The following is a 19,064-nucleotide window of genomic DNA, read 5'->3' as shown; positions in this document are numbered from 1 at the left end:
TGTCTTTTCATTTGGAGCAATGATATGTAGTAAGAAACGATCACATCTAACAAGGTGCACAAAATCTGAAAATATATAAATTAGTTCTTTCTGGATCATTTTTATAATGATTTTAAAACACTTGTCAGAAGTTAAAAACCTTGTACTTAAAAGATCGGAGTGGCTCAAAAGTGATTCTTTTCTTTTCACATTATATCATTTGATTTAGTTGTTTTAGTTGTGCATGTTCCGGTATCTTGGGCTCTATCAAAACGTGTGTGACTTGGATGGTTATATCGTGGATTGCAATAGATGACTTTTCTAAACGCTTTTCGAAAGTTATCAGACAGAAAAGCATAAAGAATGGGATTCACACAAGAATTCATGTATGCTAAAATATGCGCCGCAATTTGAAGTACGATATTCACTGGGTTGAGCTCATATGCACTTACACTTTTAAGTACAAGGACTACTTGTATAGGGCACCAACAGCAGGCGAAGATTACCACTACGACTACCACCATTCTGGTGACTCTTTTCTTAGATTTCACACTCTCGGCACTCATGCGACCACCAGGGGTAACTCCGAACCAAAGCCTTTTTAACATGAGCATATACAGGCAGAAAATCAAGCCCAGTGGAATTATGTAAGAAGAAAGAAAGAAGCATATTTGGAATGCTGCATAATTGTATCCCTCTGTCGCCAAGAACACACAGACAGAATACTTTTTATAAGCGAAATAATAGTAAAACTCACCATGGCTTTGTAAAGCTGGCATGCAACAGACGAAAATAACTAACCACATAAATCCTATGGCAATGTATGCATTCTTTTCTGTTCTAATGGACATGGATGTAACTGGATGGACAACAGCAAGGAATCGATCGAGAGACATCAAAACTAAAGTATATATGCTTGCATAAGCACAAACAATCACTAAATATTGCACTACTCTGCACCAAGCATCTCCAAATGGCCAGTATGGTAAAGCATAATCCCATGCTGTAAACGGTACACAAAATACAATGAAAAGTAAATCAGCCATTGCTAAATTAATAATTAATAAATTAGTTGTGGACCGCATTTGAGGATTGCATGTAACTACAATGACTACTAAAGCATTTCCAAACAAGCCGACTACAACTATAACTCCAAAGAGAATGGGCACTACGATGCTCAACATGTGTTCCATTGCAAAAGCATCACTGTAATCATGTCTACCGTAATCAAGTGAGTCTGTAATATTTGTGCAGTCAAAGGTATTATTTGCAAGTGTGCTATTGCATAGAATGCTCACATTTTTGTTTGGATCTAAACTCGATATATCTTCAAATTCAGCGAGAGATGGAATTTCTTGTAGCTCTGCATCCGTGTCGAAATATGAATTACCACCCATAATAAAATATTTAGAGAAAGTGCACAAATATATATTGCTTTGAAGATTTGTTTAATATGATAAAATGGTTTTCGTTAATACTTAATTGAAATATAACATTCTAAAATGGTCTTATTTAAGATTTTGAGGGAAGTTTTTGGATATAGAGACCAGGATTAGTAAAAAAACTCTTGAGGCCATGGTTTTTCATACAAATGTGCCACGTTTAACTCATTATTTAAAATAAAGTAAGAAAGTTTCTGAAAGGTAGAGAAATTGACAAAACAATCATTCTTCATCAAATGTGGGGAACTTAAAAAAATTAGAACACTAAGTAGTTTGTATATTGTGACGAAATTGATGAATTCATTCCATCCAGTGATGTGATAGATGGACCTTCATTTGATTAATGTCCCTTTCAGCAACTTCCTGAAAGAAAAAAAGAGGAACATTAGGTAATCACATTTTATGTGATTGATTTTGTATTGACATGTATAGTTTTGTATTTTTTAAACTAAAAAGTCAGATAAAAGTTTAATACTAAAAGTAATTACAAATGGCTGAGCAAAATAGTCTTTTGAAAATGTTGCATTAGGGGAGTGGTTTTCAAAAAAATAGTGCATGATCTAATCTCGAGTTTATTAAGCGGGTTTAAAAATATTCAAGCAAAATGATTCTGAGAAATTGGAATGTAAAATTCTTAGCGCCTAACGAACGTATGTGAGGCTTGTGTTACATAAACATATGTACATAATTTTATAGTAAGAAAATAATTAGCTCGAAAATAAGAAATTAAAGAAAAAATACAAGAAGAAAACAAATTTTGTGGTACTTCGTTTCGCTTTTTAAAGTAATAAATTTGAGAAATGCCGAAACTATAAAGGAAATTTTCTCAGTTAATATGGTTTTTTTTAAATGTAAAATGTTGGAATTCATTAAACTGTCAAAGATAACTTCAAAAATTTAAGAATCTATAGAAAGTCTTAAATATTATAAAAATTAACAGTTTAAGAAAACATTTCTGATTAAAAATACTGCATTTTCCCAGCAGGTAACACGATCTATTTGTTTATTGTGATAATATTCTAGTACAAATTTTAGAAACATGTAAAGTGAATACAAAGAAAAATTATCATGCATTTGAATAAATTCCAATGTTGGAATTCATTAAACTGTTAAAGATAGCTGTAAAATTTTAAGAATATATAGAAAGTCTTAAATATTATAAAAATTAACAGTTTAAGAGAACATTTCTGATTAAAAATACTGCATTTTCCCAGCAGGTAACACGATCTATTTGTTTATTGTGATAATATCTAGTACAAATTTTAGAAACATGTAACGTGAATACATAGAAAAATTATCATGCATTTGAATAAATCATATTTCGAAAATGAAAATATATTTTGGTATGAATTTATAAATTTTTGAAAAATAAATGAGCGCTAAAAACTGCGTAGTTTTCAATTTAGAATATTTTATATGCTAATAGCGGAGCATGTTTAAAACAAGTTTAAGTATGGATATAACTTTATTTAATATACATCAGTAACTATGTATAACATTTTAATTTACATAAAAAATATAAAAATTAAATTATAGAAGTTTGAAAATTTGAGATATTTTATAAACGACGATAATAGGAGAAATTTTTTCAAAAGAATGCTTTCAATTTTAAAAGTATGCTCTAGATATGATATTATGTTGAACACGTAGGTATAAAAATGAATAAAAGTTACCTGCATTAGAAAATAACTTCAGTTGAATCAATGGTTAAAAACTTATAAACTTTTTAAATAATTGCCGTGGTGTACTATTCATTTCTAAATACTCATTCGAATGAAAATTAAGGTAATTCTAACAACAACAACAACAACAACAAAAATAATAATAAAAAAACCTTGATACAATAATAATTCTTTAAATAATATTTATATAATACTTTTCCTCCGATACAAAATCAATAAACCGAGTACTAAATACGCCAAAAAGAACAAAGATTAAAATATGCCGTTTGACAAAAAGCAAGAACCTAAAAAGCTCTGAGCTCATTTTATGAAACGGTCACGCTAGTTCATTTTGTCCATTTCCAAATCTCGTAATGCTACTGTGAGACCGTCGATTATTGACCTTTTTCGCTTAGTGCACCATTAAATCTTAGTAGGTGGTCCTGCGCTCCCTGGAGTACTAGAACGGACTACAATACACGCACTATGCACATTCAAGATCCCAAAAGCGTGTTTATTCCAGCCTTTTTCGAATTCGTTTGATTTTGGATCTGTAACAATTGCTTCTTCTTTTTTAGTGTCAGATGTGTTGGTTTTCTATACAATAGGTTTCAAGATTAACTTTATTAGTACATTGGTGTGACATCAATCATTTGTAGCATATTTAAAACGTTTTTATATAAAACTAGAATCAAACACGATTGATTAAAATATTCGTGTGATTGGAACATTCGGAGCAACAACAAAAAAAAAACGCATTTTATAACAAAACACAATTCGATTAAATTTGATAAACTAAATACATGCTTATTAAATTTTAAATTGAACACGTAAGAGAAGTACTAGAAATTTGATTAAATTTCATCAGCTATGAAAAAAACAAATTTTACGAATCCGAAAGAGTTTTCATCATTTAATAAAAGTGTTTATTAAATGATGCTTATTAAATGTGTAAAATTTTCATCATTGTTTAAATAAAAGTGTTTCAATCTTTAGATACAAAATAAATTCAAATTATTTTAAATTACTTACATTTAAATATATATATATATATATATATAGGTGAATCTCANTATATATATATATATATATATATATATATATATATATATTACAGTACACGTTTAATGCTAAGAATAATATTGTATTTATTTGACTGTACCTGCATAAGTTTTCTATCTAAAGCCTTTTTCTAAGCAAATAATGACGTCTATGCATTTAAATCTAGAAAATTTCATTGTTCTTTTCATGAGACACTATTTTAGCAAATATACTATAATTTATATCAGTCAGTATTCACAATTTTTTCCTTAAACGTCAGCACATATATTCAATGAACTGAGTCAGGCGAAAAGCTTTTTCTGCCATGTCAGCAAATTTTCTTCGTTCTCAATAACATAATGTTTCCAAATAGAAAAAAAAAGATTATATTTCTTTCTTAGCTTTAACTTTGTGTCTGGGATAATGTTAGCATGCATGGAATATCTATGGTTAATGATAGCTAAAAGACGAAAATTAATTGATATTTTATTCTGTTTTTTATTTATTTCTGTAGATTAATAACAGTTAATCATAACTGATCGATTGCTCCAAAATTATGAATTTTATAACGTAAATTCAGAAATTCTAACTATCTGAAATCAAAATTCCTAGCTAACAAAATATGCATAATTGCAAATTTTTGTTCTGAGTTTCAGATATAAAATTAAATAAAATACTTTTAAATGTTTCTTTAGTCTATACTCGGAGAAAAAATTCTGATAAAATCAATTATAATAAGGCATTTTTATTTAAGGTATTTTACTAATTAAGGAATTTTTATTTTACTCCATATCGGTACGTTTGTTTTCTGTTTTTTTTCTTTCATCTTAAACTCATTTTGTTCCTTTAAAAATTTTTTATAATAAGCATAATATTTAGCATATATTTAGCATAATATTTTATACCTATATTAACATAGTTGATACTTATTACATAACCCTTCAACATCTAAGTTTTGTGAAAAATATATTTGTCTGTGACAACCAACTAAAGCCGACATTTAAAAGAAAACAGAATTCTTATTAGAACTTGATAAGGTTTGTGGAGCTTGGGCGTTTCTCTATCTGACCTTTAATTTACTGTTAAAATTTTTATAAATAATAGGGAAACAAAGTTCTTTATATGCTTATCCATTAAAATTTTAATACACTATCATTACCATTAAAAAAAAATTCTGAAATTACGGAAAACCCCAGCTGTAGAATTTTTATGAAAACTGTACAGATTGCTATAATACCAGTAGAACATATTACTGTTAGTAGTGCACAATAAGTAAGCGTCATCTGTAAATGGCAACTTTCTACGGTTTTCATAAACGAATTTCCTATTAACCTTTTTTACTTGACTTCACTTTTTTGCATATATCTTGATTTATTTTATTTCAATTACTTCATATTATTAATATTAATTAAGCATTAGTGTCAGAAATAATATCGTGATGTTTCACGGTTCCCCATAATGAATAAGTACATAACGTACATAGGTTTTTTAATATCAATTAACATATTACAAATGCTAATTAAGCATCATTGTCGTCAATGATAGTATGATAATTCCTTATGGTTCTTCTAGACAAATAAAAATCTTTACTCCATTTCTTTTGCTTCCTAGCTCATAGCTTATTTCTTTTATTTCAATATGCATATATTACTTTATTTAAATAAGCATAATTAGCTTAATTAAGCCTCATTAGAGCCGATTTTTTGTTCCTCGTACACAAATTAGTACCACTTTTTCATTAATATTTGTTTTTGAGTACATAAATATTTTTTTTATTCCATTGCCGTTGGTTTTAAGCAAGTAATTAGTTCGAGACACGTTTAATAGAATTAATATAAATAAAATAAAAGCGCTTTTTATGAGACAAAGTATAAATTTGGTGACGTAGACCACGCGTACTACAGCGTAATGTTCATTGAATATATCTGACATAGCGAATATAAAATAATTAAATAATTAAATACGTTCAATAAACTAATTTTTGGTCAAATATTTATCACTAATGTATCTTTATGCAATTATCACTAATGTATCTTTAAAGTATGTGAAAAATTGATTCGTTAAATTTAAAACAATGGCTAACGCGAAACGAATCTGAAAATTCCATTTAGTTTATCGCTCATCCTGCTAAAACGATAAGTCGTAGAATGTTCTAATTTCGATAGTGACCTTTCTCGTGCTTTGAACTATCTGTATGCCAAGTTTCATAACTTTCGGTCTGTTGGTTTAGGAGTCTATAAAGAACACACACACAGACATTCATTTATATGTATTGTACATAAAGTAGAATAAACACAGTTATTAAAAATGTGAGGCTAATATCCATTCAATTATTCATGGAAAAAAATCGATTGACTAAAGAATGATCTCAAAGAAAAATAAAACATAAGAGTTGATAAAGAGTCATGCATTACAGATACTAGGTGTATAAACGTTGAAAGAGGAGATAATTAAGGAAAAATGTAGGAATGATTGCGCGCTTTAAGACAGAAGCGTGTATCGAATAAAGCTATGGAAAGTTAATGAGTTTCGTGGCCGAAAGTAATTATTTCCCCTGACTAGTGGAATTTCCATTGGAGGAATAGTAATTATTATGTCCTCTATACTTCTTGAAGTTAAAGTGATTGATGAATATATGTTATTTGAAATTTCGGTAATACTTGTTTTAGATAACCCCAAAGATTAGTGTGTTTATTTATTGATATAGTGACTTATTACTATGCAGATATTGGCTTGAAAAAAATGTGCAACATACAAAATAAAAAAAAATTTTAAAAAAACTGCACCATAATATTTGTTCCATTAATCTAATATTAAAATGTAATTTTTTTTTAAAATTTCAGAACTTAAACTCATTTAGATGACGATTTTAAAAAATATATATGAATTAAAATGATGGTAAAAATCTATATTTCTTACAATTATAAAAAATATTATTTTTAAATGATATCTTCTGCACTGTAGAAATTTCCGGATCAATGTAAGATTAAAAGTACTGGCAATTAGGATTACAGTGCTGTTTACCGTAAAATCCATTTTTACCGCGAAATTTCACGGGACGAAAAATTCCGATGTTCTGTAATTTTTATATATATATATACAGTAGTATTTACAGTAAAATCACCAAATCACTGTAAGTAAATAATTATTATTGTAAAAATTATGGTATTACGTCTTACGGCTAAAATTTTACTGCTAAGATTTTACGGATGTTGAACTTAGGTTGCTAGTGATTTTCCCCATAATTTATTCAGGAATTTTTTCAGTGTGTCGGAAGTAAGTTTTAAATAATTTAAAAAAAAGAAAGTTTAATAATAATTATAAAATAAAGCTAAAAAAAACTACTTTTGTTCGTTTTGCTAGCTCAAAAAATATACAATAACATATAATATCAGCGTAACGCATGAATGCTACATTACATGATTTTTGAAAAAGAAAACATTGTATGATAAATTAACATCTGACGGTTTTCTGATTATTATGAACTGTATTTATTAGATTTTACAGATTACAACAATCACCCTTTTTTAAATCAAAAATTCAATATTTTTGAAAATAGCCTCTCAATTTAAAATGGTGTTGCAATTTAAATCGTCAGCGCAATTTAAAATATCGAATATCAATCGCAAGACTAAGAAATATGATGTCTTGCTTTGTATTTTGTATATTTTTCATTACTTACATTTCGTATCAAAACATTCTCAGAAGGTAAGACATAGTAATAGGAAGGGAGAATAAAAATTCTTTTATTTCCGAATTTAAAATTGATGTAAAAATTTTCAGAATTTAGGGAATATGCTTGTCTTGCAATATCGTCTGTAATTAAGTAGTAATTGTATTTTGTTAAAAGAAAAATTTATAAATAGAACAAAAATAGAAGTAAGACAAAAAATAGAAAAAAGAAAGACAACCTAAATTAAAGTAGAATGAGCTTTAAGTTCATGTCTCACAATCTTGCATATTTAAATAACATTATACATGAATTTTTCAATCAGAAGATACTTCAATCAGAAGATGTTTTGTAGATTCGCATTTTACATATGCAAATTTTCATAAATTATTATTTCAAATTTGCTTCAACAATACGACTCGATCGATGTATGAGCTGAAATATTTGCAGACCTTTTCCCAACTGTAGATATTATCTTCCCGTTTTTTGAGTAGAAAATAAATCTAAATCTGAACATAAATAAAAACTCATGTCAGATTGTCTAGCGAATCAATGCTCAAGAAATTTTTGAAATGCATTGTTACAATACTTTTACTCCTATCTTCATATTTAGGTATTAGTTATTCCAAAAAAAATATCCGTTGTTTTTAATTTGCCTTGGAAGAAGTCTTATTATTGTGTACTGTTACAAATTAATAAATTTTTGTAAAATGTTGTAAATATTCTTTTGCTATGAGGCTAAATATCTCTGACGGACCTTAAATGAGCCGTTTAATTAGGAAATTTACAAGAAAGTCACGGACTTCTAACGTAATTTACAGAGAAAATAACTTCTAATTTACTTCGTATGGGAGACATGGTTTATCAACATTTTTCCGACTTAGCGATAATCTTGGTGACCATTTTGGCTAGAAAATGATTGCTCTAGAAACTTCAAGTTTCAGAGCGGTAGGACCAATATTTAAGATAGAAGTTATGTGAGAATGATATAGAAATGAGACGAAAGTTTCGGGTTTTCGTCGTCAAGCCTACTAATCTGCGTGTGACTATAGTAGTGATCTGATCTAAGTTAGATCATTGTCTAGTCTCAGGATGAAAAGCCCGTGCTTTGTTGTATAACGCTGTTATTTTAGCTGTAATTGAGTGCTAGAAAAATACTGTATTTTCTGGAATATTCTGCAAATAAAAATTTTAAGTCTTAAGGAATGTTTTATTCACCTCTAATCGAAATGAACCCCTGTGCTTGGGACAATATGTCAGAATTTTTATTATAGCATATGTATATGCAAAATTTTTAACATTGATGAATGTAACAAATTTAAGAATTACAGGTTTTGCATCTAGTTGCAATATACACTCTATAACAAAAAAAAGATGCTCTAAGAAACAATCATCCGATTGCTTTGAAATTTCGTATGCATGAATATTATGGCTCGATCAGGCTGGAATGATGCCGACTGGGGACGTATAGTCCTTAGCGACTAATCCAGCTTCCAACTGTATCGTGACGATCATCGAAGACGTGTTTGGAGACGCACAGGGCAGAGGGGGGATCCTGCCTTCACTATTGCACGCCACACCAGCCCTCAACAAGGCATTCCGGTTAGGGGTGCCATTTCCTTTGACAGCCGGACCCCTTTGGTCGTCATTAGAGGTACACTTACTGCACAGCGGTACGTCGACGAAATCCTAAGACCTGTTTTGCTACCGCTCCTTTTGCAGCGCCCTGGGCTGTTTTTCAGCAGTACAATGCCAAACCACATACGGCACGTGTTGCTATGAACTGTCTGCAAGCTTGTCAAACTCTTCCTTGGCCTGCCAGATCACCAGATCTCTCTCCCATCGAGCATGTCTGGGATATGATGGGAAGGCGATTGCATCTGGCACGGAATGTTGATGACCTCGTTCGACAATTGTATCGAATTTGGCAGGAAATACCGCAAGATACCATCTGGGAGCTTTATCGGTCTATTCCACGCCGTGTGGCAGCTTGTATCCAGGCTAGAGGCGGGTCAACACCTTATTGAACTTGCTACTGTAACTCTGCAATAAATTATTCAATTGTTTTGAAATTTTAATCATTTACTATTCTGTACATTGTCTTCCTATCCACCTATTTTCATTTCAATCGGACGACTCCTTCATGGTGCTTTGATTTTTTGTTATAGAGTGTATTTTCTAACTAACGGTTGTCGCTGCTCAAAATTTATTTCTAAAAAAAAGTAATAAAACATAATAAATTTTAAAAATCATAATAAAATTTATTTTTATAACAATTATATTCCCTACTTCTGGATTACTTTTATAGAAAAGGAAAATATTTCCTCCCTCTCAAATAAGAATATCTCTCTATATCTCAAATAAAGACCTTGGATATCGAATAATTGGCTATACGTAACTTATAAAACTTACCTCACAAGCAATAATAAGTAATAACTCTCTGAACATAAAGCCTATAAATGATTTTACCACCTTTATCTTTATAAACATCGGACTTAATATTATACTGCAAAAGTAACATCATTGCTGAAACTTTAAAATCTTTATAAAGAAAAACGTGAATCTGGAAATGGCCATTTGATATATTTCAGTACCTGACAAGTATCTGTTTATTCATTTCCGTGGATTTTATGATATTTCGAAAAATATGAGAGTTTCCAACCAACTGAGAGCTGCCAGCCACAGGGCACCTTTTCATGCAGCAGATTTTAGGAATGTTATAAATTTTTAATACTTTCTTTCAGAGCTCTTCTTTTATATTTTATTCTAGTAATAAAATCTAGCTCTCTGGTATTATTAAAACAAATAAAAATTTTCTTTGGTATAAAAAGGTTATCTTAAAGAAAAAGTGAAATCTTAAAACAGTTGGAGAGTTTGAAAAGCTTTCATGCCATTAAGGAAGTTGTCGTTTTAAGCGTTTTATGAAATATGATCGAATTGAATTTGATTTTTTGCACAGTTGTTTTTGAAACGTATATCAAATTTCAGATGTTCCTTTAAAAGTAAATTTAGTGTTTTTCTTTAATAATTTTATTGACATATTTCTACTTGCTTGTTAATAATTGCTTTATTTCAAATATGAAAGAAATAATGAGTTATTTTAGGACTTTTTCAGAAAAACATGATAGTAAATAAATAAATTGGCTTTCATTGAATAGTCGCAAAACATAAAGTTTAATATACTTTATTTAAATTATAAAATGAACACACCTAGACCAGTGTAACTTGCAACATTTGTTTTCTTTTTCTTGTTTAGCTCTAAGAAATCGATAGAGTTAATAAAAGCCTTTAAAGATTAAAGATAAAATGAGCTTACTAAAATTATGTTTGACTATATATTTGAACGCATAAATATTATTTCAATAAATAAAATTCACTCTTACATTTTTAAAATGCTTCAGTAGAAATAAAATTAATTAACAATATAAATAAATATAATTTTAAATGAAAATAGTACCTAGCATGAACAGTAACTAAAACAAATATACAAATACCATCAAAGGTGATAGATACAACGTAATTGAATTTAATACGACAATATTTAAAAATAATCGATTGATTTATTGTGAAACATTCAAATCATGGCTAGTTTTACTTGACAAATTGCCGTAGATTAAGCTAATTCACAAACTATGTTACTTCATGTTGACATACATAGCTTCATTTAATACATGGCAGATTTTATTTTATTTTATTTTATACACGACCGACGCGATAAGTTTAAAGCGTTCAATTTTATACTCAGTAGCCTTATAATTTTGAACCCAACAAACAAGAAAAGTAAACGCCTGAATTAATCATTCGGGTAAACCAGCTTTCGAGGAATGATTTTTTGATGAGACTAATCCACATTTGCGTTACATGGGGAGGAAAACTATTAAAAGCTCTCCTGGTTAGCTCAAAGACAATGAGATTCTAACCCATGATCCGTCTACCACTGAGGATATTCTGCGTCAGCTCTATGGTTGGTGAAAACCTAGAGCAGAATTCGTATCAACCAGCCATCGCTGGGATTCGAGTCTGGGATTAACTGATTAGGAGGTTAACGCTCTTTCCCCTGAGCCATTGCGACTCATATACATAATAGATTTAGGGGTGCTTAGTTAAAATATAACTATCCCATAATGACTCCAATTTTATGTATCTTTTGGGAACCATATAACTCAGTCAGCCTCCTGAGATTGACTGCTACCTCTAACGCCTAATCTCGATGAAAAGTAATACAGTCATGATTACGCCCACTTGAACAAGTAGAAATCTAAATTCTAATGTGGGAAATACAAAAACAAATAATAAATAAATAACGGAACATTTAGTAAAAGGAAATGTTTCGCAAAGCGTAACATTTATCTGTTTGAACATTTGAAAATCATTTAGAAAAACAAATGTAAAAAAAGCTATGAATGCACAAATGCTTAAGAAGTAATTTATTATAAAACTCATGTAGTTCGATACGTTTACTTGAAATTTTTTCGCCGTACCAATTTTGTGCATATACAATTTTTTAACGACAATTAGTATGTTTTAGTGTTCTCATTCATATCAATAAGTGCATAGAAAAAGCATTGTTTCATGAGCTCCAAAAAAGATGACTATTTAAAAGGAAGATGTGTTTTTGATTTTTTCTTTGTTTATAATCTCCATATATGTTAAATCCAATTGAAGATACTCAAAATTAGTTCTGTGCTTGAATCACAATGCTATTTTTAATTTTACTGTCACTTCATTTTTTTTCTTAGAAAACAATGCAGCTTAGCAATTTATTCACAATTTTTTGTCGGGTATTTTTAAAATGTGTTGAAAACAGTAAAAGGAATAACAGGGTAATGGGAGTTTCATTACATATTTTGGAACTAGAAAAAGATACGAACTAATTCGCTCAAACATGTTCTTTACAAACTTGAACAAGAATCTGCTATTTATCTTTCTAATGATTTTTTAATTGTCTTTGGCAAAGTAATTGCAAATTCTTTTTGAAAAATAGAAAATATTCGCATGTTGAGAACAAAATATTGCAAACATCTTTTAAACGAAAATGAAATTTTGTTCCCTAAGCTAAAATAAGTTCCAATATTTTCCAATGTCATTAAAACTTTTCAGCTTTCGGATTGCCTCATAAACATTTTCATGAAAACCGACTTATTTATTCAGCAAAATATAAACAATATATTATGAAGAAATTGTTTCCAATTAATCACTTCTTTTCATCTCCTCCGTCCACTTAAATATTATTGAGCTAACCTTTTAGTTTGAAAATGCTAAATAAAACAGGGTAAATGTTTCTTTTTTCAATAACTCCTATACTTTTACCATACTACTTACTTTATTAAAATCAAAATAACCTTTTAATTCGCACTTCTGTGTTAGAATTTTCTTTTCATCAACTACCATTCCGTTCTTCCAACTCCTTCTATTTTAATGAACATTAAAACGATCTTTTAATTATCAAAAATATCATAGTATTACATGTTTTTAATACTTCTTTTCTTCATCAATCAATCTTTCGTTTCTCCAACTCCTCTTAATTTGATGAACATTAAAATAGTCTATTAATTATCAAGCACATCGCAACATATTTTTTCTTTCTTTTTATTTCCAATGCCCACATGGGTGGACCTTTCAAGATCATTTAGGCATATTTGNAACTCCTTCTATTTTAATGAACATTAAAGCGATCTTTTAATTATCAAAAATATCATAGTATTACATGTTTTTACTACTTCTTTTCTTCATCAATCAATCTTTCGTTTCTCCAACTCCTCTTAATTTGATGAACATTAAAATAGTCTATTAATTATCAAGCACATCGCAACATATTTTTTCTTTCTTTTTATTTCCAATGCCCACACAGGTGGAGCTTTCAAGAGCACTTAGGCATATTTGTTAGCCACTTTTCCAGGGGCACCACAATACGTGGGCAAACGTTGATCACACAGTAAGGACAGATAATGAAGCGGAGGAAGGAACATCCATCCTTGTCTGGGATTGGAACCCAGAACCTTTCTGATGCAGGACCAGTTCTCTGACCCCTACACAGTGCAGTCAGCGATCGCAACATTGTATGTTTTTCCTCCTTTACCAATCACTCCTTCGTTACTCCAACTTCGTCTATTTTGATGAACATCAAAATAATCTTTTAGTTATCAAACATATCGTATCTTTATTCAGCAACATCGGCAACATTCAGCAACATCGTATCTTTATCTTCTTTTTTTCATCAATAACCCCGTCGTTTCTCTAACTCCTCCTACTTTGATGAACATAAAAATAATCTCTTAGTTATCAAACACATCGCACCATTGCATGTTTCTCTTTTTTTCATCAATCACTTCTTCATTTACCCAACTCCGCCTACTTTGACGAACATCAAAATAATCTCTTAGTTATCAAGCACATCGCACCATTGTATGTTCTTCTTTTTTTCACCAATCACTCCTTCATTTATCCAATTCCGCCTACTTTGATGAACATTAAACTAATCTCTTAGTTGTCAAACACATCACGCCATTGTATGTTTCTCCTTTTTTCATCAACCACTCCTTCATTTATCCTACTCTGCTTACTTTGATAAACATCAAACTAATCTCTTAGTTATCAAACACATCACGCCATTGCATGTTACTCCTTTTTTCATCCACCACTCCTTCATTTATCCTACTCTGCGTACGTCGATGAAATCAAACTAATCTCTTAGTTATCAAACACATCACGCCATTGTATGTTTCTCTTTTTTTCATCAACCACTCCTTCATTTATCCTACTCTGCGTACTTTGACGAACATCAAAATAATCTTTTAGTTATCAATCGCGACATCGTGTGCTCTTTTTTTTTCATCAATGTTCCTCTTAAAGTTTCTCATGAAACTCTAACTAACCTCAAAGTTAAAAAAAAAAAACACTAAATAATACTAAGTGGAAATTTTTTTCACCAGCACTTCTTCCCCCTCTATCTACGTAATGAACATCAAATTGAACATTTCAGTTATCAAGTAGTAAAACATTGTCTTTAGGATTTTTTTTTCCTCAATGACTCATTGGGTACAAACACTGGACTTTCTGCATGACATTAAATATTTATAATAACAGATTAATTGCTTTACTTAAAACAAATAATTTGAATTAGCCTTAGGGAAGTATGTTTCTTTTGTCTAAATGTATCACTCACACATTTATGAAGAATATTAATGCCTCAAGCCCAACCTGCATTTATAATCAGCTAATTTACTAAGGAGAATAAGTTCTGCGATAATAAATTTTTAAGAAATCCATAATTTCTTCTTGGTGCTTGAGAGAAGTTAATTAAAGTAATCGAAATATTAGAATAGGATTTATAACTTAATTAACTTTCAGAAATTTTTTTAATATTAATTACATTAGGAACCAACTAAATTTGCTTTAGTTAAATCTTTCTAGAAGAACTTTTGTGAGCTAATTTTTGAAGCCTTTAGAAGTAACGGACATACTTTTTAAAGAACACAAATGTAGTTATTTCTTTCAAGATTCTTTTAAATAAAAGCTTAAGATTAAAAAACAAGCAGAAAAAGGTTATTAGAATAATATCCATTTGCAATTTAAGATCTATTGGTTTAAAGTTTTACAATTGTCTTAGAAGCAAAAATTAATGTAATGAAAATTATATTTCTGCAAAAACATTTTGTAATCTGAAAACAAATTGTGTTTTATTAATTTAGTACACTCGTAAAATATACCTGGAACTCGTATTTTTGCAAAAAAAATAATGATAATAGAAGTAACTCGTTTCTAAACTGTGAAAATAATTAACCAAAACCAATTGTATAACAAAAATGTTTATAAGTTGCAGATTGTTATGGAACAAAGACATAATATAATCTAACTAAACTATAATTTTCGTCAAATTTTCTGCATACAGTTTTATTTAATTTTACGATATCTTGTACAAAATAGCATTGCTGTTAAAAAAGAAACAATGTTAGTGAGACTTGATATACCCATTAATCTTAGAAAATAACAGTCATTATGTAGTCGACTTTGTCACACTAAGCTTGATGCAATACGATAGTACAAAATTTTATACGAAATAATCTTAAAAAAATAAGTATAGTTTAGTGATTGAAAATTGTTATACATCGCGTCTTGCATATTTCAAAGAAATCATTACAAAAATGCGTTCTTTTTAAAATTTTAAGATCTGAATTCTTGTCTTAAAACATTGACTTAATTGTTATGAAATTTAAAAATACACAGATTACCAATTTTTGAATTTATTAACTATTTTTCCCGAATTGTCTCATGAAGATGTTCTTTGAATGACACTGGAGATTGACAGAGTGCATGTTAAATAGTCGCTAGATGAAAAATTAATTTGATACCGCTATTTATCACAGATAATCCTTATAAACCATTAAAAACAAGCTTCTGCAACGAAAAGATTTTTTTTTATTGATTTTTATTTTTTTTACATTTTTCTTTGTTATAAATACATTATTTTCAGCGTTGATATATCTTGAAGTGAGTAACGGTGAATTTTAAAATTTTATTCAATAAATGAAGGACGTTTAGTTAAGGAAATGCCAAGAATGTTAAATTCATTGAATTCATTGATTGATAAATGCGCTATTGATCACAAATAATTACAGACAATCAAAAACGAGAATCAGGATTACAAAGTTTTATTTTTTGTTCTTTTTTTATTTGTTTGCTCCAAAAAATATTATTTTCATTTTGGATTAAAGATGTTATAAGCAACTGCTAAATTTAAACTAGCTAAAAACAAGCAATTAAATTAATGAAATGAAAAGAATAATAAGCACATTAGATTCATTGAATGGTATAATGCTTCATTTATTACAAATAATCATTATAAGCAATAGAAAATGACATCCAGAATTAGTAGGTTTATTTTTTTTATTGTTTGTTCTTAAAATATTGATTTAGTTTTAATTTTTGGTTATAGTTATATGAGTAATAGTGAATTTCAAAACACCCTAATGCTATTAAAAGAGGAATATTAATTAATGAAAAGCAAAGAATAATACTGATTCATTGCTAACATGATCCGTAATTTATCACAAGTAGTCATAATAGACAATCTAAAATAAGTTTCTGAATTATAAAGTTTCTGAATTATAAAGTCTTTTTTACTGTATTTTATTGTTGTTGCTGTTTCTAATTCCACTTGCCACACGGGCAAGCCTGCTTGGTGAAACCTAGCAAATTTAAGGCAGAGTGTGCTTTTCATTTTTTTTTCAGTGGCGCCACCCTATGACCAAGAATACGTCTTCAGCCACACACACACAGCCCGTTTTTATAGGGCGGACCCATTCACACATCCATTCATTCATCCCCAGACCGTAATTTTGACCTGAATCAGAGAATGATCGATCCCCAATATAGTACCCCCAAAGGTTTTGATTTGTATGGGAACATGGAGGACTTTGCGACTCGACAGATTTAACGTGCATCAGTAACCATTTACTACACGGGGAGTCTTCAGCCGGCGGGGCTCGAACCCACGGACTCTCGAACACGGGCCCAGAGCCCCACCGACCAGTCGGTACTGTATGTACTTTCAGCTTGGATTTATGTTGACGTGACTGATATAAATTTGAAAATAATGCAAACAATCAAGGACTTTTAGTTAATGAAATAAAAGAAATAATACATTTTAAAATAATTTAATGTAAAAAATAATTGTTTCATTTAATTCATGAAATTGTAAAAATATTTTCAAATTTAAGAAAAATTATAACTAAAATGGCGCCACCACTGAAAAAAACAAGAAACACACCATCTATCTAAAAAATTCGTTTGATTTCCAACAGGCTTGCTGGTAATGGCAAGTCGCAAAAGTAACAAAGGCAATATTATTTATTTCTCATTTCTTTTCTTTGTCATTTTGTCTTTTGTTCTTTTTTTTCGAACAAAATGAATTAACAAATTAATCAAAGTATTGTTAATCGCTGGCTACTACTTTTTCTCATCTCTCAAGCAATTTTCGAATTCCATCTAGAAAAAATGTCTTTTGAGGCGATCTAAGTTAGGAGCCAATTTTCGATTTCTGCGAATAAAATGAACTGTTGACATGCCAAATCGTGATGAATCCGTCGGAACAACCAGTAATCAAAAGGAGCACTGTCTGGTGAATACGGTGGATTTGGTAAAATATCCCACTTGAGCGTTTCTAAATAATTTTTGCGAGAGGCCAACCGTTATTATGCAGATAAATAACTTTGGCGTGTCTTTGCTCGTATTCTGGCAGCTTTTCTCGTAATGCACAACTCAAACGAATCAATTGTAGTCTATACAGATCACCCGTAATGGAATCACCAGATTGTAGCAGCTCATAATATGCAATATCGTTCACCATTCATCATTCTTGAAGCGTCGAAACCATTCTCTACATGATTTATCAGTTGAAGCGTTGTCACCATAAACTTCTACAAGCATTCTATGCGCTTCAGCTGCACTTTTCCTCCAATTAAAGCAGAAACATAAAAATTTCCCGCAAACGGTGCTCAGTTACAACAAAATTTGACATATTTAACAAAGTAAAAAACAGGGTTTTTGTATGAAACTCAAAGGGATATAAACTGAATATTATTGACAGATATCTAACCTCTCTGAAACCACCGAAACCAGCTGTCACTATTCCTAACAGCCAGAGCCATCTTTTGAAAAAGGAACGAACTAATTTGTACACCCAATATATATATATATGCTGTCATCGCATGAATAATATGCTGTCATCGCATGAATCGCAAGGACCAATAGTATTTCAAATTTCTCGAAACAAAAATCTGTTTTTATGTATTTAGTACTCAGGCACTTTGGTATTGTTCAAGAAAAGAAACTTTCAAAGTAAGCAAAAGTTTGTCTTCCTTCATAAATAAGAAATATTTTATAATGTATTTTTCTATATATATATATATATATATATATTGATCAAATATAAACTTGAAATTTCAGAATATACAATCTCTTTTCCTTAAAAAAAAACATGTTTCGTATTACTCTTGCTATAATGGTTTAGTTGTTGCAAATGGGAAAACTTCTGCTCTTTAAATCTTTATGTTCTATTCAAAACCTTTATTTTCAAATTTACGCGGCTGCTGTTTTAGACCAAGAAAATAAACTTTATTTTACGGTTTGCAATAAATGAAGTCAGCTGCTTTTCGGAAAAAAAAATTTATTCATCAAAGTTTAAAAGGCTTTTGTTAGCAGATTTTTTTAAAAAATAAATGGTTATTTGGTTATTTCTTTCACACCGCATTGTATCGCCATATATATATA

The 19,064-nt window shown here is 29.8% G+C and overlaps 1 protein-coding gene across 1 annotated transcript in view; it reads right to left on the bottom strand.

Moving 5' to 3' along the window:
• Positions 1 to 177: 177 nt before the first annotated feature.
• Positions 178 to 19,064, bottom strand: part of LOC107446627 (allatostatin-A receptor-like) — a 100,532-nt gene continuing 81,645 nt past the window's right edge. Inside the window, exon 2 of the mRNA XM_016061318.3 lies at positions 178 to 1,784. Within this exon, the coding sequence (XP_015916804.1) occupies positions 186 to 1,376 (1,191 nt within the window). The 5' untranslated portion in view covers positions 1,377 to 1,784 and the 3' untranslated portion in view covers positions 178 to 185. The remainder of the gene's footprint in view (positions 1,785 to 19,064) is intronic.

Source organism: Parasteatoda tepidariorum, chromosome 2 (assembly GCF_043381705.1).
Source record: "Parasteatoda tepidariorum isolate YZ-2023 chromosome 2, CAS_Ptep_4.0, whole genome shotgun sequence".
Taxonomy (NCBI): Eukaryota; Metazoa; Arthropoda; class Arachnida; order Araneae; family Theridiidae; genus Parasteatoda; species Parasteatoda tepidariorum.
This window is presented reverse-complemented; position numbering and strand designations above follow the sequence as displayed.